The sequence below is a fragment of the Pithys albifrons genome, chromosome 23 (assembly GCF_047495875.1).
Source record: "Pithys albifrons albifrons isolate INPA30051 chromosome 23, PitAlb_v1, whole genome shotgun sequence".
Lineage (NCBI taxonomy): Eukaryota > Metazoa > Chordata > Aves > Passeriformes > Thamnophilidae > Pithys > Pithys albifrons.
The window spans coordinates 1,276,118-1,299,756 of NC_092480.1; the positions used below are offsets into that span (position 1 = coordinate 1,276,118).

The 23,639-nt window shown below is 52.6% G+C and overlaps 1 protein-coding gene across 1 annotated transcript; it reads left to right on the forward strand.

Moving 5' to 3' along the window:
- Positions 1-12,402: 12,402 nt before the first annotated feature.
- On the forward strand, positions 12,403-22,612 carry LOC139682082 (nectin-2-like). The gene is made up of 5 exons (XM_071576054.1): positions 12,403-12,424; positions 13,742-13,889; positions 15,806-15,893; positions 16,510-16,620; positions 22,439-22,612. Exons 1-5 carry the CDS (start codon positions 12,403-12,405, stop codon positions 22,577-22,579), a joined length of 510 nt encoding a protein of 169 aa, XP_071432155.1. The 3' UTR covers positions 22,580-22,612.
- Positions 22,613-23,639: the final 1,027 nt, after the last annotated feature.

Consider the following 23,639-nt stretch of genomic DNA (forward strand, 5'->3'; position numbering starts at 1 on the left):
AGGGAGGGGGATGCTGACTCAGATTTGAACTTGAACTGGTCTCCATGAGCTGGATGGAGAGGGAAGTGTTCAGGATTAGGCTGGGAAGGAGTGGTTTGGTGCAGATGGTTCATTCCCTGCCAGCAGCGTGGGGAGGCTGTGCCAGAGCAGCAGGAGGCTGATTCCAGGCTGGTGATCAATGCCCTGTGTGCTGATGCTTGGCAGGAGACTCCTCCAAAGCCTGTGCTGCTGTTGGAGCCAATTCTCAGTGGTTCTGAGAAAGGAGTGTGCTGAACAACTCCCTTTGGAAGGCAGGAAAGGGAGCCTTGGGAATGCTTTCCTCAGGTGCAAAGGGAGGGAAAGCCATGGACACTCCTGTTGTTGAGCTTCAACGTGCCCAAGGAAGGAATTGTGGCCTCTATTTGAGCTGTATCTATTTTAGCCCTCTCACTTTGCCATCTGCCAGCTCATCTTGGCCAATCAAAGTGTTGGAAGTGCAGCTTTCCTTCAGCTCAGCCCTTCAGGGCAGCAGCCCCAGGAGTGAGTCTGGCAGTGATGCTGAGGGGCACCATCCTGCAGAACCAGACCCCAGCAGCTGGCTCAGCCACTTCAGCCAAGTTTGGGGGTGGGGAGGAACAAAAGGAGCACTGGGGAGCTGGGTCTAAGATGGGAAGAAGGATAAGAGGGACTATCCCTGCTGGGATGAGCCCCTGGGAATGCTGTGCTGGTTTCCCAGGCCGTGCCTTGGAGCGAAGTGCTGATGGATAAACCCCATGGCAGGGGCCTCTCAGCAGCTCAGGTTGCAGAGGGCTGAACACAGCAGGAACAGCCTCCCAGGCAGTGCCCCCAAGGATTGGGTTTCTGTGGAACAAACCAGAAACACTTTGGGGGTGGGAATGCCAGCAGTGCATGCAGCCCATGGAGAATGGCAGCGTGGCTTGGAGCTCTTCTCCAAGCCACAGCTCTGCAGGAGAGCACTGCTGGCCCCAAAAAAGTGACTTCAGAGCCCTGAGCATCAGCAGAGTCAGGGGAGGAGCTGGGGAAAGGCAGGAGATGAACCAGAGGCCTGTGCTTGCTGTGTGCCCAGTGCGGAGCATGGTCCAGCAGCAGAGTCTGAACCAGACTGACCATGGTGGGATTTACCTCCCTGGACCTGGGAGATGTCTGCAGAGTTCAGGGCTGGGATGTTCCTGATGGAGATACAGAGCCAGATTCCCTCCTAGTGCAAGAACCTCCAACTTTTCTGACCTCAATGGAGTTATTATTTCTGCCCATACAGATGAATGTGGCCTAAGAAAGATTTGTGGGGAGTGAGAGTGAGATAAAGCCCAGAGTAATCAGGGCATTTCCAGTAACTTGCCCAATATCCCTGGGCACAGGCACCTGGGAAGGGATGTCTCTCCCATGCTGGGGTTGATGCCTGGCACAACACCCAAAGCAGATGGATCCCCCAGGGATCCACGTGCATGGCACACTCAGAACTGGAAGTGCAGCAGGCAGAGGAAAAGTCAGTGTGAGTGGGAGATGTTATCCAGGCTGTCTGGGAAGGGTTGGGGGCTCAGGGGCACTGGAAACAGGTCCCTTTAGAAATACATGACCTTCAAACCCCAATTCCTTGGGAGGTGAGAGACAAGCTCTGCTTGGGTTCAAGTCAGAGCACACAAGGTCACACACCCCATTAAATCTCCTCGAGGAACGTGGATAAATTGAGCTGAGAACTTACAGTGTTGACTGAATGACTTGCAGCAAAATATGTTTGATTAGGACTGGTTTTTTTTTCTTTTTTGTGGTTTCAAATTATTTGCAACCTTGGGTTTGATTTGAATGAACATATTTGTTAGAGGAAATTGCTTTATGCAAATGTATTCCAGCTGGGGGACCTGTGACACCGAGCAGTGCTGTTGAGCCTCAGATGCCCTGAGTGGTGGGGGCTGGTTCACTCCTCCTCCTCCTCCTCCTCCAAACGAGGCATTTCACAGCCTCCCCAGACGTGTCTGAATGCAGGCTGGCTCTCAGACAGTATTTGCAGAACAAGGAGCAGCCTGTAAAAAAAAAATTAAAAATGGATGCGTGTTGCACTCCTAAAATTTGACATACTAGCAAGCAGGAATCAGAGAGTCAGGCATGGCTGTGCTTATATTTTAACCTGAAATGTAGGTTAAAAATGTTGTATCACCCTCCAGGGGGTGAATTATTGAAAGGCAGTGATTTGTGGACACCTGCCATTGGAGCTGCTCACTTCACCTCAGCAGCTGAGGGGAATGTGGCCTCATCTGACTGAGCCCAGCTCAAGGTGAGATAGGGACACTCCTTCCTCTGCAGATTTCACAACTGCTGGACCAAGCCCAGATCCTGGCAGCAAACAGGCAGGGGGGTTGTCTGAATGCTTTGGAATTTGGGGAAGAAAATGGTTTGAATGCAAAGAGGCACTGAATGCTCCTTCTGCCTCTCTGCAGGAAAACACTGCCCTGTGGTTTGCCAGGGAGCTCAGAGGAGAAATCCAGGGCTGGTGAAATCCCAGGAGTGAATAGGGAGCAGATCTTTAGGGAGCAGGAGCTGTGAGAGGAGGGAGAGGGTTTCTCTTTTTCACTCCTGCCTGGTTCTCATGTCCTTTGCTCCCACCTGAGTCCCAGGTACAGCTGGGGCTTTGCAAAGCAAACACCTCCCTCCCTCCACCTGTCCAGGAGCCACCCCATGGAGAGAGCCTGCAGGAAGGTTTCCATTTCTCCCTTCTCCCCCTGCTCCTCCCAGACTCCTGCCAGCCTGTTCACCTCACAATTTGGAAAAGAAAATTGCCAGCTTCACACCTGTCAGCTTTAACTGATTGCCTGTGGCTTGGAGGGAGGGGAAATGCCTCCAGCCCTCAAATGCTTCATTTCCCATCTCCCACCCTCATCCCGCTGTCCTGCTGGAGCTCCCAGCCCTTCCAGTGGCCACGTTACACACTGATGGACTAAAGGCACAGCTCTGTCCACCCAAGGAGCTGATCCCAGCACTGAACACTCACCCCAAGGCCCATAATTTGGCCAGTGTGTAACAGAGGGACACCCAGTGCAGCTGTGCCAGCTGTTGGGATGAAGGCTGCAGCTGTCTGGGTGATGAATGGAGAGCAGAGTGGGGAGGCCAAGGCAGAGTGACTCGAGTAAACAGTGCAGAGCAGTCCAGGAATGGTGGCATGGAGGCTTTGGAACAGGGAAGAATCATAATTAAATAGGAATTAGTTACTTAAATGGTCACTTCCTGGGGTTTTGTTGGCGTCCGATTAACTTAACTTTTAATTTGCATAAGCAATAAATGTTTAATTATGTTATTAATATATTTGAGTTGAGGAGCTTATGGGGTTTTATAATTGGCATTTAACTAGATAGTTCCAGCATATTAACTGATGTTTTATAGCTCCACACGAGGTTTCCCAATTATAGCTGACCTAAAAATTTGCTTGGAGGACCTGCCTTCAAAGTGTTACCTGAGCAACAGAACAGGGGAGGGGATGGAGAGGAGGGTGTGTGGAGCCTGTTCCTGAACGGAGGGATGTGCACAGGCAGCTCTGCACCCTCCTCAGACCCTGTGAGACCTCTCTGCCCTCCCGAGGATGCTATTTCCTTAACCCCCACCACCTTCCCTGTGTCCGAGAGGTGCCACCTCCCCTCTCTGGGCATTCAGCTGAGCCAAAAAGGCTGGCACACAGAGGGGGATTGGAGTGGGCAGAGATTCAGAGATGGGGAAGGCTTGCCCTGGCTTCCAGTGTCACCTTGGGACTGACAGCTCTGGCAGCCTCTGGGACTCTGTGTCCAAGCCCCAGTGGTTCCCTCTTAACAACTCGAGACCTGTCAGTTGGCCACTCTAGGTTTATTTTCTATCCCATCTCTACACTGATTTGATGAGATGACTGGTTTACTAGGCAAAAATGACATTGTGTTTGGCTGACTAGACCAGTTTCCCACGAACCTTGTAGACTGGCATTGATTATATTCCCACCTTTTAATTCTTTATTAACTGAACCCTGTGTGTGCTTTTCTTTGCTGCCAGGAAATCACCCTATAGGATTCAAGTCTTTCTCTGTGTCCCCTTCCATTTGCTACAGTTTAACCTTCTAGAATTGAACTAATTTAACAAATAGTAAAAACCAACAGCAGTGGGTTAGGAATCTTATCATCTAAGTCTTTCCACCTCTCTGTTTGCTTTTAATAAGTGGAGTATCCAAGGAGATGGTGTCCAGCAAGCTCCTCACTCTTGTCATCCTCAAACATGAGGAAATTGTTTTGTCATCTCAGAAGCCACAAACAAATGTGTGTTGGTCTCCAGAGACAGATCATGAATAGTTATTCAAATCTTCTGCCTTTTCTGAATCATTACAGCCCTCTTGACCATACCCATCTGGTAAAGTGTCTGTGGAGCTCTGCAGAGATTCTGTTTATTCCTGTTGTGCTCCCCAGGGCAAGTCTGGCTTTTGTATCATCCCCTGCCCTTCACAGCTCCTGTGTCCTACTGACTGATTGCTCTTTCCAGCTTTGATCCATACTGGAGATGGGGGAGGCTCCCTGTGTGGAGCCAACAAACCCCCTGCTGAATGGCTTACAAGGCTAAATATTGGTGTTACCTCCTTTGAGAAGTTAGGAGGGAAGGGAAGGTGTGTTGGAAGTGTTTCAATGCCACAAACGGGAGGGAGAAATCAGGAAAAGGGTCAGGGATGGAAGTCTGAGTTGCCTTTGCATCATGTCCCTGTCCTGGAGCAGAACTGACTGGGGCAGCCAGGGCTGTGCTGCAACTCCCCAGCCAGGGCAGGCACAGGGACAGTCCTGGCTCAGGAGGGGCAGAGCTGACCCTCACACTGCTGGTCAGGAAGGTGCTGTGAGGAGCAGCAGCACCAGAGTCCCTGTGAAAGCCAAAGGAGCTCCAGCAGTTTCATTCTCACACATCTGGCAGCTCCCTCCCTGCTCCAGGAGCCTGAAGAATCATTCTTTGGTCTGGCCTGCAGCAGGTCTCAGGGGTGTTTGGGAAGCTGTGGGAGAGGAGGGAAGGGAAGGGGGAGTGAGGAGACACAGCAGGCTCAGCCCTCCTTGTGCTGCAGCTGCCAGGGCAGAGAGGAGAACTGCAGCCCTGCCCACCTGCCCTCCTGCCCAGCTATTGAGGCACTTCTGGCCAGGTGACAGAGGCAGAGCAGCTCCTGCTCACCCTGCCAGGCATTCCCTGTGTTCCCGTGCATGGATGCACAAGGGAGAGACCCCTGGAGACACCCCTGGCACAGCTGCCCAGTGCTGTGAGCATCCCCAGGGCAACAGGAGACAAATGCAACCCAGAGCACAGACCAGGAAGAGTGAGATGTTCCCAGGAGTGCTGCTGGGGATTGTTGAGCAAATTAACTCTATTAACGCAAATGATGAGAGTCTGAGCTGTCTGAGCTCCTGTACCTTCTATCTGACAGAATTCATCTGGTGGCTGCTTGTAATAGCATGACCTTAATGGACTCATCAAGGGAGCAAGGCTGGATCTCTGGCTGAACATGGGGCTGGGATCACACTGTGCTCTGGGCAGCTCCAGCAGGCTGCTGGGGATCAAGAGACAACACTGCTGGAACAGGGTTCAGGATCTGGCCCCTTCATCCCGCCAGGAGAGGCAATTTCAAGTGTCATCACCTCCTCGAAACTGTACAGCAGAAGAAATAAATTACTAAAGGGATTTGATTGTTCATTACTCTGCCGAGCTGCAAGGAAATGAAGCAGAACTAAAATTAAGGGCTGGGAGGCAGAGGAAATGTCAGAAAACGTTTCCCTTCTTCTCCAGGGCTCATCTTCTCCCCCAAAACAGGCTGGGGCACTCTGTCTGCTGCCCTGAGCTGTCAAGCCCTTGGCTGCAGGAAGGCAGGAGGTTCTGTGGGGTTGGCCAAGCAGGTGGAGAGAGGCCAGGTGAGGTTTGGGCTGGGTTTGGACAGGTGGGTTACAGGTAACAAGGTCGTGTTTGCCCCCTGTTTTGCTAAAGAGGCACAGGGAAGGAACACCAGCCCAGCAGGAGGTGTCTGTAGTGGAGTTCCCACCTCTACAGCCCCTCTGCAAATCCTCATCTCTGCTGGATCCCATGGGGTTAACATGCTGCTCCCATGGCTGCATCCAAACCCCAGCCCTGTTAGTGGCCACTGGAAACGCAGCAAGGGGAGGTCTCCGGGGGCTAAAGTCACATTCCAGACATGCCTTTGCAGCCAGTGGCTACTTAAGCAGATGCTGTTTCACCAGGGATGATGCTGCTTCCTGCAAGAGAGGAGGGGAGAGGGAGAAAACTGGTCATCACTGGAGGGAGCCAGGTGGCTCCTCCCTTGGTGAATGGCAAAGCAATTGCCTTTGCTGGAATGTGTGAAATCTCCACTAATGTCCAGCACATCCCTGGGTCCACTTCAAAGCAGGCACCCCAGGGAGGGCTGGAGCCACACACCACCCTGCCAGCCTCTCCCAACGCCTCAGCAGAGACAGGAGAGTGGTTTGCACAGTCCCTGAGTGCCAGTTGGCACTGGGAAAATTACAGGGGAAGGCAAAGTGGTCAGGCAGCCTCAAGGGTTGTTGGGATTAGTGCCCAGACAGTGGGATACCCACACTGGGAATGTGCCCAGCACCCAGGGGATGCCCAGTTCTCTGGGATTCAGAGGAGGGGAATTAGAGAGGGGATATATCAGGTCACTCATAGAGGGGCTTAGCAGCTGGGAGGGATTCCCACTTGTGGGAGGGAGAGACAGGCCAGTGCAGAGAGGTCAGAGGCATTTGTTTGTTTAACAACAGGCTTTTGGCCCCAGCAAACACAATGGAACCAGGACCCTCCCAGCACCCCTCTGCTGGCACCAGCTGCAGGGAGCTGAGCACCCCATCCTGGGGGCCCTGTGCACCCAGCCTGTGCAGAGGGGGGTTTGCAGGGCAATGAGGCAGTGCCAGGACCACAGCCATGCCTTGGCACTTGCCTGTGTGGTGGCTGATTGTGTAAGTGAGAGTTACATCAACAAACACCCTGATGGGGAGAAGTTGTGACAGCTCTAAAAATTCCATCTGACTTATATCAGGGCCCAGAGGCAGAAGAGAAGCTCTGCCTTCATTTTGGTGTTTAACCTTTAGCTGGCTGTGCTGCAAAATGTGGAATATGTCAAGATTATCTTAAGTCAGGATGTTCCTTGATGTAAAAGCTTCGTACACTTTCAAGCCTAATCAGCAAGAAAGGAGACCCAATCAGTGGAGCAGGAGCAGCCACAGCCCTCAGCCAAGGACATCTGGGGGCTAACAAGTCTTGAGGATGTAACAAATAAGGATGTTGTTGTGTATCAGTAGGACACAGAGCAGTCAGCATCCCCTCCTCAAGGACCTCCTTCCTGGAATTAACAGGCCCAAGGATGTGCTCAATCAAGATGTTGATGTATGTCTGTGTATACATTGCCAACTTGGCAGAAGACTCAAGGTCCATGTATCCTAGAGCTGAACTGTGCTCATTATAAGACTAAGAGATATTAAGATACCTTTTAAATAATTATAATACTGAAAAAGGCCCTGCCCAGGTGAAGACCCTTCCCTGATGAGGGGTAGGAGTTGGGTGGGGTTATGTGACTTGGATGGAAATTACTAACTAATCATAATAGAGAGGCTGCACTTGTTACTAACTCTGCATTTCTGTGTATAAATAATGGCATGAAAAGCCCAGTGGGTTTGCTGAATTTGTGGAACTCCACCCAGGCTTGGGCAGTTCTGGAATAAGTTATCAGTGTCTCTCTTGGGTGTGTAATTATCAGCTTGTTGCACACTGGGGAACGAATCCAATTTTGTGGGAACCAGCTGCACCTGCAGCTCCTGAGGTGACACTAAACCAGAAGCAATCAGGTCCTGAGCAACCTCTGTTGCTGGAGGAGCCTCTGGAAGGCCAGGGTGGGGAGGGCTGCAGATCAGTTCTGCTCTTGGGAGGATTTTACCACCAAGGGAAGTCCAGAAAAACCTACCAGCCCCCCTGCTGACCAAATCACTGCTCTTCCCTGTGCTGAGGAGCCCCTGCCCCTCCTTCTCTCACCACCTGTCACCAGATGAGCAGCACCAGGTGACAGAGCTGGGTGAGTGGAGCTGCAAACACCAAACTGTCCATGGAACGTGGGTTTGTGTTTGCACTCCACAGAACCCCCTCACTGGGAAGGGCTTTCACACGTGGCTCTTGCAGCCTGGCCACCTCCACCTGCAGTTCAGGATGGATCTGAGCTGGAGCTGGGTCGGAGGGGGCTTAGGTGGGAGCAGAATGAGATGCAGTGTCTCCTTTTCCTCCCCACTTCAGGCCAGGACCAAAGGGAGTGAAGATTTGGGACTCAGCAAATGCTGCTGCTGAAGGGGCAGGAGGGCATTTCAACCTCACCCAGTAAAGGTCCAGTGCCACTGGCTCAGCTTCCCCAGCAGTGCCTTTCCCTTCTTAATCCCTTTTATCCTCTGGATGCTTCGCTGTCCCTGGAAGGGATTCACTTAATAGACACAGCGAAGGGAACTGCCCCCAGAGAAACCTCCCCCACCTCTGCTCCCTCAGACTTCAGATCCCTTCAAATCTCCAGGGCCTTGCAAGCCTTGTGTTTATCCTCCCCTTTGGCCTCTCAGTCCCAGCAGCTCTGGCTCTGCCTCTCCTGGGAGCAGCATCTCATTAACCCTTTGCAAACACGAGCTGGGACCAGCTTGTGCCTGGGGGTGTGTGTTCTACTGGAGCGTGTCTCAAATTAGCCAATCCTGTGCTTGTCTTTAAAACCAAACTGGGGATCTATTTGTTCTGCCAAGCTTTTCAACTCGGTTTAATTTAGCTCTGTGAACTTGCCATGTCTCAGGCTCCCTGGAATGTGTCAGGTGGGGTGTATTATAAATATGCATCCTCTGAGCTCATTGGATTGCTCAGCAGGAAGAAAGTCCAGCAAGTGCTGACTCCTTCCTTGGGGTCAGGGTGACAATCCAGGGCATGGACAGGCTTTCTTTGGGCTGGCATTGCCTTGGCACAGGGTGCTTTACCCATGCAGGGATGCACCAAGGTAGCATTAACTCTGGCAGGGCTGGCTCCTGGAAGGGCTTCAGAGCTGCCAGCACAACAGAGAAGGACCACAATTCCTTCCCATGGACTTGCCAGGTGTGCACGAGCAAGGCAGCACATTGCTGAGTGCCTTGGCCAGCCAGGAAATAGGTGGGGACTTGCTCTGTGTGGGGAGATGATAAATGGAAAGGGAAACCTGCTCTGGAACTGGTTATGGATTCAGGCAGATCTCTGGGCAAAGCGTTTATCAGAAGTGTTGTGTGTTTTTGTGCTGGTTTTCTGCAAAGCAATAAGGGATCAGGTTGAATTTAGGAGGGGTAAAGGCAGGAGAGGAGTGTGCAGCTTTCTCTGAGCTTCACTCAGAGCTGCAGTAAAGCAGCCCAGAGACTGACTCCAGGTTTACTTGGGGGTGCAGGTTGGTGCACCAGCATTAGGTGGGGCTCAGGCTCTCCTTGGGGCAGCTGAACTCATGGCAGACAGTCAGACTAGGAAAGAACACACTAGCACTGTGAGACCCAGCCCTCTCACCCAAAGGAAGCGTTGCTGCCTGCCCAGACTCCCTCCCACAGACCTGCTCTGCCCACCTGCTCGGGCTGGATGGCCCTGCAGCAGGAGCACAATTAGCTGTCTGATTCCAGCTTTACTTGCAAAGCCAATCCCAGACAGGGATGTAACAGATCCCTCTCTCGAGTCTTGATCCCCAAAACAGCCAGGCTGCTTCATGATGCAAATGTCCCAGGCACACAAGTAGCTTTCAGGGAAGAGACCTCACTCCCAAAGTGTGACAGACGCCAACTCTCCTTTCCTTTCACAAATTCCTCCACATCCCTCTCTCCATACCAAGAGCAAGTGAGTCACTTCCTCTGCTCTGCCATACCCTTGTCTGGATGCTTTCCAGTTGATCCATCTCTGCCTCTGCAAGTTGCCTTTGGGAACATCTCTCTTGCTCTCTTGTAAGTTGGTTCTCCCGAGCCTTTATTGTCCCTCCATCATTATTGAGTGCTGCTCTCTGCGGCCGCGCTGTGTCACCCCCGGGCTCTGCTCCTCTGGATGGCTCTGGCCCTTTGTCTCTCTGCTGGGAAAGGCTCCCCTGGCTCTGGCAGTGAATCACAGCCAGGGCTCTGTCCACACAGACAGAGCCATCAGCCCTGGGGCTGTTTGGACAAGGGTTTTGTCAGAGTCAGTGCCATTAACTCTGCTCTCTGTGTGCTGTGCCTGTGCCCGACACATCCCTGCGGGCACACGTCGTGTCCAGCCATTCCTCACTGCCCAGCGAGATGGGCACAACTGGCAGCGCTGGAATGCTGGGTGTGATCTAACTGAGCCCTGGGACTGGGGAATTAGTGTCAGCACCTCACAAAATGGTTTAATTGATCCAGTTGGTGCAAAGATCTTCATCTGAGCAGTTGCTCTTGGAAAGGCAGACACACACCCCCAGGTGACTGGGAAGATGCTTTGCAGAGGCAGATCCACTTCTGCTCCTTCCCTGTGTCTGCCTCCAACTCCAGAAGAGCCGTGGGAGAACAAAGTAAGGAACCAAACAGCTCTGAAAGAGACTGGGGGTGGGACATCCTTCTTTCCCCCTTAATTGTAATACTGTGAATTAATTCAGTTTGCAGCAGGAATGAGGAGTTTCCCAGCAGCCCTCAGACATCCTGATAAGGCTGAGCTGTTTGCTCAGCCCCTTTGGGTTCTCTGCTACCTGCTTCACTGCCAACTGCTTCACACCAACTTTTTTTGGAGACTTTTAAATTATTCAGGCATGACACAGAGCACGGGGGTTTGCATTCTTAATTGGCAAAGCCTTTTCCCACTCCTGTCTGAAGGCCCCTGAGCTGTCCTGCCAATTTATTCTGATCCTGCTTCACAAGCCTTGCAAACATCTTTCCCAGGGCTGCCCAGAAGCCCTGTCAGTGTAACTGAATCCTCATCTGCCACTTCTGATCATCTCCTGAGGCTTTCCTGGGGTTCTCCTGTTTGACTTGTGACACCCCTTCCTGCAGCCACCCTGCCCTCCAGGAAAGCCCTGTTGGTGCCCTCTGAACTGCATTAGCCACAGCTCTGCCCCAGCAAGGGGAGATTGAGGAAATAAATAGCTGGGGATATAGATAAAAAACGGTTTAAAAAAGGAAAAAAAAAACCAACTACCAGAAATAGGGAAGAGGCAGCAGAATGGAACATTTCCCACTACTTCTCATTTTCTTCTTCTATTCTCTGCACTTTCTTGCTCTCTCAGGACATTCTTCTCTCATTTATCTTCCTTGTCTCCTGGTGTTTTCTCTTACTGTCAGCAATTATCCCTGTCACCTCTCACAGCTTCCTACCTGGACTCCTGCAAAGACGTGGCCAAGCCTTTTGCAGATGGATCAGGCTGTGCTCAGGGAAGAGCTGCACATGTCGGGGCAGGACTTGCTGTCACAGGGCTGTGTCATGGCTTGGGACTTGTCACTGCAATGTCACACAGCCCTGTCTCAGTCAGCTGGGATGGGTCTGACAGCAGGATGTTCACACCACAGAGCCTGGCAAGAAAGGGGCACTCTGACAGACCCCAAAGCATCCGTATTTCTCCCTGTGCTCCTTCATCCTTTCACTCTGCTCATCCCCTTACTGACTTTACCCAGTTGCCCTCTATTCACCTCTTCCTCTTCTGCAAAATGATAGTTGTATTTTCCCTTCTCTGAAATTTCTTGGCCCCTTTCTGCTGTTACACAGCCCTGTTCAAGTTCCTGGAGATTCATTTTATGTTTTTATTTCCCTCTTTCTCCTTCCACCCCCTTCCCCACGCAGATACACACCCCTGATTTACAGCAGTAGCAGGAGGCTGATGTTCTCTGCTCCATCCCCAGAGCCATTAGGGGCCAATTCATCACAGAAATGCCCCAGCCAAAGTGACTGGAAGATGCTTTACAGTCGCTGTCCCTGCCACAGTGTGGAGTCCTGGCCAGGGGTTTGCACTGTAACATGTCAGCTCTCTGCCTGAGCAGGGCAGGGAGAGAGCTGTCTCAAGGCAGAAATATTATTTACAAGATAATGTGGCTCATGGAGGAGGGAAGAGGAAGAAAAGTGGATGCCAGTGCTGAGGATGTCGGGGAGCAGCGAGTTTTGGTGTCTGCAGCATCACAGACACAGCTCTGAGCTCTAAATGACAGACCAGGGGAAGGCAGGGGGTGGGATGCTGCCCAGGGATGCTCTGGGGGTCACAGTGAGGCAAGAGAAACCAGGATGGCATGGAAAGGGGTGAGGAATCAGTGTCAGAGCAGCTCCTGAGCAGAGTTCTGGCTGGCAGCGATGGCCCAGCACGGTGCCAGGAGCTGGGGGGGTTTGTACCCATCAGGGCTCTGCTGTGCAGGTTGGTGTGGACCAGAGGGGGCTGCCCTGGGAGGTGTTTTCACACCTCACCACTCCTGGATGTCGGCAGAGAATGTGAGAGGTGGGGAGGGCTGGCTGGGAGCTGAGACCTGGGGCCAGGCTCCTGCCTGTGGGCTGTCAGGGAGCCCACCCTGGGCTGGGCCAGTGCTGAATCCACGGGTGGCAGGGGGAGCAAGAGGCAGATTTTCACCCTGCATAGTCTCTTATATGTTGCCCTACGTGGTTTGGGAATGTGCAGGTCTTTTATAACCACATTTACTGGGTTTTATTCCTTTGCACATGGAAAGTGAGTGTCATTTTGAGACCTTGGGGGTGGTAGTTTAGGGGAGATCCTGGTTCCCACTATGGTACCCAAAGCCCTAATTGTCACGGACCAAGGCCAGTATCAGGTCTCCAAGGGCAGCCAGTAGCCAGGGCAGTAAGAAAAGTATGAAAATTGGATGTGGTAGACAAGTTTTGCAAAGCACCTTGTTCCCTCAGCCCTGTCTTGCTCCCCTCCCCTGAATTTCTTTTCCTCCTCCTCCTCCTCCTTCTTCCTCCATTCCAATTATCTCCTCCTTTCATCACTGCCGGAGTTGTAAGTACAAAGTACCAATTAGCTACTTTTCAAGTTTAATTAGCTTGGAAGGTAGACCAAATTAAATCCTTTTATCACAGGTTTCAAAGCACTTTCCCATCAGGCCCATGGGATGGGTTTGCTTTGAGTGAGGCCCATGTTGGTCACCGAGGAGCTGGCCCAGGTCACAGAGCTCTCCAGCCATGGGGCAAGCAGGAGATGAAATGCAAGATATGTCCCCCTCTTACCCTTAAATCCTTCACTCAGGACACTCTTTTGGAAAGCCTTAGGGGTGCACATGCCCCTGCTCCACCTCAGTGCACTCAACATTGCTCTTTAGCTCTTTCAAGATCTCCTCAAACAAAGCTCTCCTTCATTCCAGCAGCACCAGGAATTCAGTGAATACACTTTGACAAAGCCCAGCAGAAGGCTTTCAAAACAGTTAAACAAGATCAAGTAGCAGGTCCCCTTGAGTGCTTGGAAGCACCTTTATTCCCTAAACCCTTCTTTCTTTGAGGACTGAACAAAGGCTGAATAGCAGAGCCAGGAATAACCACCTGATTTAAGGCGAAATTGCAGGATGGAGTAAGGAAGGGGTTAACTCTTGGAAACACAGTGTTGTAGCCACAATTCTGTTCCTCTTGAGCTCTGAGTGCTGTGTTTCACCATGACCTGTCTCCCTCCATGGGGCTGTCTGGGCACAGCCACCAGAGGCAACTTCAGGGCGAGCTGGCACTTTGCTCCTGGAATCCCTGGTGGTGCCAGTCCTGGAGCCTCACTGATGGCCTCACCCTCTCTCCTGTGCTTCCCTGTGTGTTGCAGACAAGCCACTACCTCAGAGTGCCCCAGGAGGCATTATTGGCATCGTGGGAGGTGTGGTAGCAGCCGCCCTCATCCTCGGCGTGGTCATCACCGTCATCATCGTCTACAGGCGGCAGCAGAAGAGCCGCTCGGACACAGACACCGACCTGTGAGTACCCCCCGCCCCCAGAGCCACAGCCCACTGTGCCACAGGGGCCATGGGGTGGCAGAGAGCACCTCTGGCCCCTGCACCACCTGCACACAAGGGAAAATTGCTGCCATTTCTTCCTCTCTGCCACCCCTTGGCTCACTCCCCTGATTCGCTTCCCTTCCTTGGGGCTCCCCAGGGCTTTCCATCCTGTTCTCTCCTGGGTTTGGAGCTCTTGTCACAAGCCTGAAGTGGCAGCTGAAGCACAGTGATGTTCACCCAGCTGCTGGTTTTGCTGTAGCCTATTCTAGGCCCTGGTGCAGCAGCTTTCAGTGCCCCTCTCACCTCCAGGGGTAGAAGAGGATCCTGTTCTTCCTTTCTCAGTGAAATGGCTTCAGGCTCCAGAATTGGATTGAGTGACATTCTGTCATCAAAGAGTCACCCTGAGCACTTCTGCATGTAGCCCAAAGAGTCTGGAAAGGACTCACATCCACTCTGCATTCCAGTTTTGCACATACAGTGACACGAACTCTGGCAATAGTAGGGAGAGAAGACACCCAGGGCCTGCTCTTTGGCAGGTACTTGCTTTGCTCTGCCCTGCCCTGCCCAACACAGATGCCAGGCAGGGAATTGTGTGGTGTGGAGGTCAGTTTATGCAGCATGAACCTCTTCAGAAACATTTACCCTGGGCTCTTCTGAAAAGCTCTATCTTGTCACCAGCTCTTCACCAGAGCACCCTCCTCCCTTCCCACCTCCCTTCCCTGCCATCTCACAGGGCAGGCACGGAATGCCCAAGGCCCAGAGGTTGCTTTTATCTTCCACAACCCCCCCCCTTCATTGTTGTTACACCTTGGGCACATTTTGTGCTCCATTTAGTCCCATTTGAGAGAGGGCACTGGAGGAGAGCAGCAGAGGGAGGGGAGAGGAGCGGGGAGAGCAGGAGCAGAGACAGAAAAGGCACACAAACAAAAACCAGCACCACGAGGTGCAATTGCATCAACAGCATCAGCCCTGTGAGGGAGATGCATCCTGACAATGCACTTCCCACAATGGCCCTCCACCAGGCTCAGGGAAGAGCCACTTACCAGAGAACAGCAACACGACAGTGCCCTGCTCTGCAGAGGTGCTGCCTCTATTGTGCAACCTGATCCAAAAGGTAATAGAATTTCTTTTCTCTAGAGCCATAAAGTCAATGTTTTGCAGAAGCCTCTTTTACCCTCTCCTTCACCCCAACACTCTGGTGCCACGCTGGAATCCACTGGGCTGCCAAGGGAAGTCTCCCATCTCCATCAGATCTGGGGGGGTTTGTACAGCAAGGAGGGAGGGGGAGCCAGCTAATTAGGGATCAGAGTTTTAATAAGTTTTTTTAAAAGGATTAGACACATCTGTGCATGTGAACAGAATGTGCAGAGACACCCTCTAGGCTGGGATTACCATGGCTGCCAATCCCTTTGCTCTGGGGCAAAAGCTGATCCCCTGCCTGGGGGTCAGGGATAAAGGTCCCATGGCTGGGAGGAGGATCCAGAGTCCTCCTGGGATGCCTGGGCAGGGCTGCCATTCCAGGTGAGCTGCCACACTGGGGTTGGCATTACCTTGTTACCCCTTTCCAGTACTTTGCAGCCACAAACTGAACCACCTGCCATGGGAGGGTTTTTGAGCCCTCCCAAAGCTCTGTCCCAGCTCCACCCTCGGGATCTGCAATCCCACATGGAGATTTGCCTGGAACAGGAACAGAATGCAAGGAGGGAGTTTGTTTCTATTTACAGTTCCAGTTGGGGTGAGGGAAAGGGCAGGGGGGAGCTCCTGAGAAGAGTCTATACGATTATATTGGCAGCTTGGTGACAAACACAATCAAACCTTTGGTGCATGCAGGACACATCAAAGCAGCAGATCCCTTTCCTTTGCTCTCTAATCATCAGACACTCCTTTCCCTGCAGAATTGACTTGCCTCCATCCCACAAACCTGCCCCTCCACCAAAGAGGAAACAGGAGATGAAAAGCCACCTGACTCCAGAAGATATCCAGGTGTGTGTCCCCAGCCCTCCTCTGGCAAGGGAAACCTTTTCCAAGCAGAGTCCACAGCACCCGAGTGTTGGAAAATGGGGTTTGCAAGAGCAAAGAAGTCCATGGCCTTAAGTCTGAGGGGCAGAAAGTAAAGACTTCTCAAGGCCAGGTTGGACAGGGCTGTGAACAGCCTCGTCTAGTGGAAGGTTGGAACTAAATTATCTTTAAGGTTCCTTCCAACCCAAACCATTTTGGGATTCTGGGATTCTGTGATCCTGTGACTTGTCCTCCCAGAACTGCCAGAGTTTGGCACTAATTGAAAGCTGTAATTTGGATTCTGCTAAGTCCCTTTTGTGGGTATTGATTCCAAAGGAGTTGGATTTCAGGCGGGCTCTTGGGCATGAGGATTTTTGAGCCTCCCCCTGTTTTGAATGGCACAAGTGGTAGTGAGGGATGTGAGAATGAAAGAAAGAGAGAAGGAGGCAAATAATATTGTAGGTTCAAGGAAGGAGGTGAGATGTACTGCCCTTTGTGGAGGTATCTTGTTGTGGTGTCATCTGGAGCAGACATTGCCCCAGACTCTGACAGAAGGACAGTCCTTGCTCTTCTCAACCCTCTTCTCTCTCCTCTATTCCAGGTTGTTCACTTAGACAACATGAAACACGAGGAGGAGATCCAGAAGCTCCCTTTGCAGGCTCCATACTATGACATGGCAGCCCCTGAGCCCTCTCCCTACATTGACAAACTGGTAAGGATCTCCTGGTGCTGGTGGTGCTGCCTGGCATCTCCCTCAGCTCTCCCTCAGCCTCACCCTCAGCCTCATCCTCACCCTCAGCCTCATCCTCACCCTCAGCCCCAGCCTCACCCTCAGCCTCATCCTCACCCTCAGCCTCATCCTCACCCTCAGCCCCAGCCTCAGCCTCATCCTCATCCTCACCCTCAGCCCCAGCCTCGCTGCCTTGCACACAGCATCTCTCTCCCTAAAAATAAAGACCCCCATGAGCAGCTCCACAGCCCAGGATTGTCCTGTCCTGGAGGAAGGGACCTTCCACACTGACCTCAGCTCACTTTTCAGAGACTCTAACTCAGCATTGCCCTTTTCCACAGGTCCTAGAGCTGTATTTTTATGGACCATTCCTTGGTGAAACACCCCTGCTGACTCCAAATCCTTTACCTACCTATGACACCTAAACCTTCAAGCCACCCATCCCACCCTGGCCACTCCTCACCTCCTGCCATGAGCCCCTGTTAGAGTTTGCAGCTGAAGGAAGCAGCAGTGAGAGCTTCACACAGCAATTATCTGCAGGGCAGAGCGTGCCAGTCTTTGACTCTCACTTGACAACAGGTTCTTTAAACCCCTTTTTCTGTGTGTGTGGATTTGTTCAGCCTCAGATGGGGAGATGATAATGTGAAGCAGCAGCAGCAGTGAGATTAAGGGTCAGGAAAAGATATTAGCAGCCACGTGGGAAAGGCTGGTTTGCCAGGAGAGAGGCTGAAGGAGGAAATGTCAGATGCAAAGGCATAGGAAACAGAAGACAGGTAAGATTAGAGTTCTTTTGTGATGAGCAAACAGAAAACCTTCCTCCCAGCAGGCCTCAGCCAGCATCCTTTCCCTCCCTCGCCCCGTGGCACGGAGCTGCTCCTCCTCTTTATCCATGGGAGACAAAATATCCCCGTGTAAATGCTGCAGGTCTCTCCCAAACTCTTCCTGCACCAGGGATGGTTCAGAGCCCTCCACACTGAGCCTGGTGCTCCAGCAATGGGAGCCCATTTGTTTGAGGAAGCTGTGCAAATACCAGCCCACTCCAGAGTAATATTTTATGAACATAACTAATTATAACCCAGTTCATCCTGGAATGACCCTCTAATGTGTGTTCCTGTGCAGATAATGGAAGGACAGGGCCCAGTGACCTTTAGCTGGCAGAAGTCTGCAGTGAGACAGATGCCCAGGGCGTTGGAAATGTGGAGCCACAGTTCTGTGCTGAGCTGTGTGCATGTGATCCCAATTTTCTTCATCCCAGCTGAACATGGCCAATGTCCCCGAAGAAAATCTTCCCCCTGGAGCCATCCCTCAGTCCTGGGGCTGGCCTTTCTAATCCTTGCTGAGTGGGAGCTGAGTTTTAAATGAAGCACAGGGTGCTGGAGCAAGACATCTGCTGGGGGAGCAGCTGAGAGCTGAATTTCAGGCAAGCAGGAGGATGGAGGAGCTCATTTCGGGAAATAACGAGCAGTCAGTTAATTAAGTGGCAGAGTTAGTGATGTGAGATGGGGCCTGATGGGTAGCTGCTCTGTAACCATGGGAACAGAGTTTGCTGCTCTCAGTCCTGGTCTGAGAAGATGCATTTCCATGTCCCATGCTTGGCACTCACTGCTCCCCACCCCTGGATTTAGCCAAGAGGTGACGGACTGTGGAGCCCTCGTTTCATCTGGCCCATGAAGGACTCGCTTTGCAGCAAGGATGTGGTGTCTGGGTGACTTAAATGCTGCTGCCACAGCCCCATCTGCTCCTGGCATGGGTCTGGCACAGCTGGGGCTTGGCCCTGTCCCCTGCTCAGCTCCTGCAAACAGTGTCCCACTCCCCCATCACAGCCCTGCCCCGTGCCCTGGCTCTGCCCCAGCAGCGAGCTCAGGCTCTCTCCATCCCTTGCTGCATCACCCTCTGCTTTGGGCAGGCAGCAGGCTGGGCAGGTTTGGGACTGGCAAGGGGGAGAGGGTGTTGCTTTGCTGCCAAGGAGTGCTGATTGTGCTGGCTCCTGCCCAGGTAACACAGGCAGTACGTGCTGCTGCAGCCAGGCCAGGTGTGCCCACGCTGCCCAGCCAGGTTTGCAAAGGAACCAGCTCTTGCCCTTGTCCCTGCAGGGAAAAAAGGGACCTGCATCACTTGTTTCAGCTCTTAAGCATTGCAGAGGCCCCTTGTTCTTGTCACACTTTGGGGTTTGAGAAGTGTCTGGGGCAGCACTGGTGTGGAAACCTCCAGGGAAGAGCAGCAGGGATAGTGATGCTGCCAAACTCCCAGCCCAGTTCCAGTAACCACATTCCCTGGGATGGAGCAAGGCAAGCCAGACCTGCCCAATCCTTCACCTTGGGACCTTGGTCAGATGGAGGATGAGGAGGGAAGCACATCCCTTCAGCTTCACCTGGTCCCTGCCAACCTCCCTCTGCTACAGCCCCACTCCCACCATGTTCAGACAGAGGATCTGTGGTTTGGGATCCCTTAGGGGGGCAGGCACAGCAGAAGGGCAGGATATTCCTGTTCTGCTTGTACTTCCTCTGGAGATTTGACTTGGGAGGGAAGAAGATGAGAGTGGAAGGGAAGGGATTCTGCAGGAAAGCAGGGCGGGTGCATTCAGCTTTAAATGAATTGTGCAAAACCTCATAATTTGGGATAAACGAGATTTATCACAAGGCAGCATGAAAGCCACTGCCTGGGGTGGACAATTTCACAGCTCTAGAATAGGAGGCAGAGAGTGATTAGAGATGGCAAAGAGTGAGGGAGGGGGAAATGGGAGAGGTGCCAGGAGAAAATAAAAGGGGCAGGTGGAGGAGGAACCTCCAAGGAGGGTGTGCAGGGATGTGTGTGTGGACATGTGCAGGCAGGGAACAGGAGAAGGAGAGAGGCTGGGACGTGTCTGCAGGGGCAGGACACCTGCAGAAGGGAGCAGGGGGGAGCCCTGTGGCAGAATTATGTGGGAATATGTATATTGAGGGGTTGCAGACTGTGGCAAAGCCAATGGGGAGAGACAGCCCCGAAATGCCCAAGGACAGTGGGGTGGACAGTTAAGAAGGGGGTGCAGGGGTGGGGGCACTGCCTGCAGCATTTGTGTCTGAGCTCCTGGGGGGCAAGGGGTTTATGTGAGAGTGTCAAAGCAGGGGTGAGGGGGATGGAGAGGTGTTCCAGACAGCACATGTGGGTGGCTGCAGGTGTGCCCTGTGTGTGTGAGCAGAGAGCTGGGGGTGAGTGCCTGGAGCAGCAGGGCTGGGATGAGCACTGTAGTGTCAGCATTTGCACGGGGAGAGGGCAAAGTTTCATTGCTGCAGATGGCAAAATAATTCCTGCAGTTTGCAGGGCAATTACCAGGGTGCCAATGCCAATGATTTACAGCCAGAGCGGGGCCAGACCTTGTATACAAGTCACATTATTGATATTGTAATAAATTCTGCTCCAAACGAGCAGCAGGGAGCAGGAGGAAGCCCAACAGTGGGAGAAAGCAGGGGGACACCTCCTGGGGGAAGGGAGGGCTATTTTGGAGAGCAGTGAGGCAGAGTAGGCAGGATAGGAATGAGGAGGCAAGACAGGCTGCCTTTCTCTGGGCCTAATGGAGGTCCTGAGATGCAAAGTGCAGGGGGAAAGAGTTTGCAGGGCCTGGGTTTATGTTTGAGACTGGAGTTGGCATTACTAATTTTCCTAAATGTCCACAATCTGGCTCCAGACACGAAGCAGAGAGGCCACAGGATACTCAACTTTCATGCCAACAACTTGCCACTGCCATCTGCTCACCAAGGACAGGACAGAGGTGACCTCGAGCCTCCTGCTCCCCCAGCATGCAGCTTGGGCAGCATGGAAATGCTGCTGCAGAGCTCCCCTCATCCATCCCTGTGGCTGAGGGGCAGGATCAGGGAGCCAAGCCCTGGCACAGGCCAGCACAGCAGGCAGAGATAATCACCCCCTGAATAACCCCTTCCAGCAACAGGCACTCCACCAGCTCATTACAGGGCTATAAACTTCTGAAAATGGCCCTGCCACAGCTGGTCAGTGGCCGAAGAAACTTCCAAACAAAGAGGAGAGAAACATTTTCAAATTGAACACCTTTTCCATCATTTCCATGTGATGCAGCCATTTTGGAAAGGGAAGAGAGAAATGGGAAAGCTGTTCCATTTGGAAGAGGCAACTCAGCTCTCAGAGAGGCTCAGCAGATGCCTGGCTAATGCTGGCACAGGAGCCAGCCCCAAACCCAAGGATTAAAGAAGCTCCCCAGGGCAAGTGGCCAGAGTGCCCCTCACTCTGCTGTGGGCACCAAAGCTCTTCCTGGTGGTCCATATTCCCCTCTGAGCCAGGAGCTTTCCAGGCCATCCTGCCCTCCAGGCTTCTCCTCCTGGTGATCCATATTCCCTACAGAGCCAGGAGCTTTCCAGGCCATCCTGCCCTCCAGGCTTCTCCTCCTGGTGGTCCATATTCCCCTCTGAGCCAGGAGCTTTCCAGGCCATCCTGCCCTCCAGGCTTCTCCTCCTGGTGGTCCATATTCCCCTCTGAGCCAGGAGCTTTCCAGGCCATCCTGCCCTCCAGGCTTCTCCTCCTGGTGGTCCATATTCCCCTCTGAGCCAGGAGCTTTCCAGGCCATCCTGCCCTCCAGGCTTCTCCTCCTGGTGATCCATATTCCCTACAGAGCCAGGAGCTTTCCAGGCCATCCTGCACTCCAGGCTTCTCCTCCTGGTGATCCATATTCCCCACTGAGCCAGGAGCTTTCCAGGCTATCCTGCCCTCCAGGCTTCTCCTCCTGGTGATCCATATTGCCCTCTGAGCCAGGAGCTTTCCAGGCCATCCTGCCCTCCAGGGTTCTCCTCCTTGAGATCCATATTGCCCTCTGAGCCAGGAGCTTTCCAGGCCATCCTGCCCTCCAGGGTTCTCCTCCTTGAGATCCATATTGCCCTCTGAGCCAGGAGCTTTCCAGGCCATCCTGCCCTCCAGGCTTCTCCCTTCATTGTTGTTTGCAAAGCATGAGAGATGTCCGGGCAGGAAGGATCAGACAAATTGGATAACATCCCATTCATGCAGTGCTTGCTGATAAGGCTGCTCAGTAAAGGAATAGCCATAAATATCTGCATGCCAAAGGAGGGGGCTTTTTGCATCTCTTGGTCGTTATTACAATGACAAAATCCTCCTGCATGGTTAATCTGCAGCAGCAAACTGTGCAGTGAAGGCTCGTGTTAAATGCACCACTTCAGAGCCCTACAGGCCCCACAGGGGTAAAACAAGTGTTGGCCAAGCAGTGTCATTTCCTTGTGGCAGTTCCCCTGGAGCTGTGGCTTTGAAGCCATTCCCTCCAGGTACCTCCACCCCAAGACCCAAAATCCAAGCCTGTGATTTCCAGACGTGCCCCAAGCCTGTGTGCTGTAAGGAACCCCAAATTGTTGGTCCAAACAGACAGCTAGGTACCTGCTGAGGGTTGAGGTCACTGAACCACCCCCAGCTAAGGGAAATGCTCATCCTAGAGGGGCTGGATGGAAATCAGAACAGTGAGATGCTGGCCCAGTAAAAGGGGTGGCACTGGGAGTGCTGCCAACCTGGGCTTAGCCACCCAGCTCCATGGTGGATTTGGAGAGCAGTGCCATTGGGACTTTTGTTTGATTTGGGATTTTACCTTACTGATTTGTTCATTACCTCCCTACCTCCTTCTTTTTAACTGTTTTTTCTTCCTCCCCTCCTCACCCTTCTCTTCTTTCTCCCTCATCCTCCACACGCCCCTGTCCCATCTCGCTGTCTCGTCTGCACGGACCCTCCGTCCCCACTGCCCACCCCACCTCCTCCCTCCTGTGTCCCCCATGCCTTGCTGCTCTCTTCTCTCCAGAACTCTGGCAACAAGGACTGTGATGTCCAGTATGCAGAGCTGGACACGTCCGCTCTGGCCTCGTCACCCAGCCCTCGGAGCTCCATCCCTGCTGGCGGAGACCTAGTCGAGTATGCCACCATCCAGCCCACCCTACGCTAGCGCATGTCACTCTAGGCCCTTTCCCCCCAGACTCTGGCCTCAAGGTACACAACTGCCTTCCTCACTGCACCCCCAGAGTCACTGTCCCCCTCCCCTGCAGCTCCTCCCCTCCTCTGGAGCGTCCAGTCTGTCCCCTCCCCTCCCCTGTGTGCCCCGCACGCTGCCTGCTCTCTCTGCTGCCCTGACTTTTGGGGATGCCTTTGCCCTGTCTCGCCTCCGTGCATGCCCTTGGCAGTGTTTTCCTTTGCTTTCCACAGTGGGAGAGGGGGAAAGGGTTAATGGCTTTGTTTCAGAGCAGTCAGTGTGGCTGGAGGCACAGGGAGAAATGAGGTGGGTTGGAAGGGTGCAGGTCCTGGGATTTGTGGAGCAGAAATACTAAAATTCCAATATCTGGTTCTGCAGAAGGCAAAATCCTCATGGAAATGTTAAGAGGGTCCTTCCAAGTTAGTCAGTGCAAGAAGGGGAGAGGGAAAAAAAAAGGGGGACTGACTGAAAGACAAATTTAAAAAAAAAAAGCAGAGTTTGTGTGCATGGAAGTAACTATAGATAAGATGGAGCATATGTGCATGTGTGAAAGAACAAGGTGGGAGAGGATGTGAGAGAATATGGGAACACGTAAAGGTTCCTGCACCTCAAAGAGTCAGTGAAAAAGAGCCAGTCAGAGGGGGACTGTCTGTGACAATAACAGGGCTGGTGCTGGGTGAGGTTGGTGCAGGGAGCGTGTTTGGATGTTTGGAAAAGAGGGGGAAGGATTATTTTTTTGGTGATTTTCATCTCAAAATTACAGACCTGATTTTGCCAACCTGTCCTTCCAACACTTGGTGGAAGTGTCACCAAGCTCAGGTCCTGTGGCAGGGAGTGATTAGGGCTCAGTTTGCATTTAAAGCTACAGTTTGCATTTAAAGTGGTTGTTCTGGACCATCTTTTGCTACCAGTGACCCTTTGAAAGGTGTTTTCTTTAGTGGAAGGAGGATTCTTCAGCTCTTCTTACTCTCCCTTGTCCTATAATCACACCTTCTCAGATACTAAAGCCACCAGTCCTTGTCTAAAAGGGATGCAA

What these genes read in the sequence shown, in the direction of transcription:
- LOC139682082 (XM_071576054.1), top strand. Translation starts at nt 12,403, where the DNA reads ATGTCGGCAGAGAATGTGAGAG. An exon ending in TGACTCCAGAAGATATCCAG is followed by an intron (nt 15,894 to 16,509) that starts GTGTGTGTCCCC and finishes CCTCTATTCCAG; the next exon opens with GTTGTTCACTTAGACAACAT. An exon ending in CTCCCTACATTGACAAACTG is followed by an intron (nt 16,621 to 22,438) that starts GTAAGGATCTCC and finishes TCTTCTCTCCAG; the next exon opens with AACTCTGGCAACAAGGACTG.